Source organism: Emiliania huxleyi (genome assembly GCF_000372725.1).
Source record: "Emiliania huxleyi CCMP1516 unplaced genomic scaffold EMIHUscaffold_9398, whole genome shotgun sequence".
Lineage (NCBI taxonomy): Eukaryota > Haptophyta > Isochrysidales > Noelaerhabdaceae > Emiliania > Emiliania huxleyi.
Window position 1 is genome coordinate 1 of NW_005195019.1, and position 1182 is coordinate 1182.

General features: G+C 68.2%; 1 protein-coding gene across 1 annotated transcript; it reads left to right on the forward strand.

Moving 5' to 3' along the window:
* Positions 1-206: 206 nt before the first annotated feature.
* EMIHUDRAFT_374556 (hypothetical protein) lies at positions 207-1178 on the forward strand (the record flags this gene model as incomplete). The annotated part of the gene is made up of 4 exons (XM_005756958.1): positions 207-320; positions 397-759; positions 878-950; positions 1008-1178. Coding segments are annotated over 4 exons (721 nt in total), but the record flags the coding sequence as incomplete, so codon positions are not given.
* Positions 1179-1182: the final 4 nt, after the last annotated feature.

Here is a 1182-nt window from a genome sequence, read left to right on the forward strand (position 1 = left end):
CCGCCCTGAGTGTCCCGCGCTCGGGATCCTCTGGCTCTCAACGCACCCGAGTCTGCTGCGCCCCTCGACACTCCCCACGGCTCACCGCCCGCCTGCTTGCGTGCCACCAGAACTGCCTCCGCGAGATCCGCTCGTCGCTCGAGCAGAGCAAGCCGATCGTCCTCGTCCAAGAGGCGGACCCGGCCAAGGGCGGCGGGACGCTGCAGGCGCTGCGCGGCGAATGCCCGGAGGACCTGCAGCCGGACATCTTTGAAAAGGGCTGGACGCACACCATCTACATGCGAATTGAGGAGTTCCAGCGCGTCTCGCTCAAGACCATCGTCGAGGCGCAGCGGGGCACAGCCGCAGTCCTCTCGTCCCTCCCAAGACCTTAGCCACGGCACCCTTGAACCGCAGGCGGTGCTCCTCAGCTCACCCAACTACCTTGACCGGACCTCCCTCCCGCTCTGCGTGCCGGGCGAGCCCGAGAGCCAGTCGCTCGCCTTTGCCAAGGCAACCCTCCTCTGGGCCTCGCCGGCCAACGCGGGCGCACAGGCCTTGGCTGACGAGATTGCCGACGCCTTTGCCGGTCTCACGATCTCCACCGCCGAGGCGCCCGGGCCAGCGACCCACATGCTGCTCTACCTCAACGAGGACAGCTTCAGCGACGAGCGGCTGGCCGATCAGGTCAAGCAGGCGCGGGAAGACAAGCTGAAGATCGTCATGGCGCACGAGAACGACCCGGACCTCGGCGGCTGCCAGTTCTCGAGAATGTTTGAGGTCACACCGCAGGAGCGGGCTCGCGGAGTAGAGAGCGCATGCGTGCGTGCGTGCGTGCGTGCGTGCGCTCTCCACCGCCCAATCTCAGCTCCCCGCCCCCAACCCTCCGACGCCGCAGGAGCTCATCGCCGACGGACTCTACAAGGACCTGGCAAAATCGTGCTTCCCGGGGCGCCACCGGAAGGCGCCCTGTCCAGCTCGCTTTGCGCGCATCGAGCTTTCGTGACGAGGGGCGTCCGTGTCCGCAGGTGTCGCTCGTGCTTCTGGCAAAGAGCCTCGGCGCGACCCCCGCTCGGTCGCGGGCGGAACTCCTTTCGGGCAGCATCGCCGAGCGCGGCAGCCTCGCAGGGCGCAGCCTTGGCGGCCTCAGCCGGGTGTTCGCCAAGATGAGCAGCCGCAGCTCTGCGGAGGCGCGCGACGTCT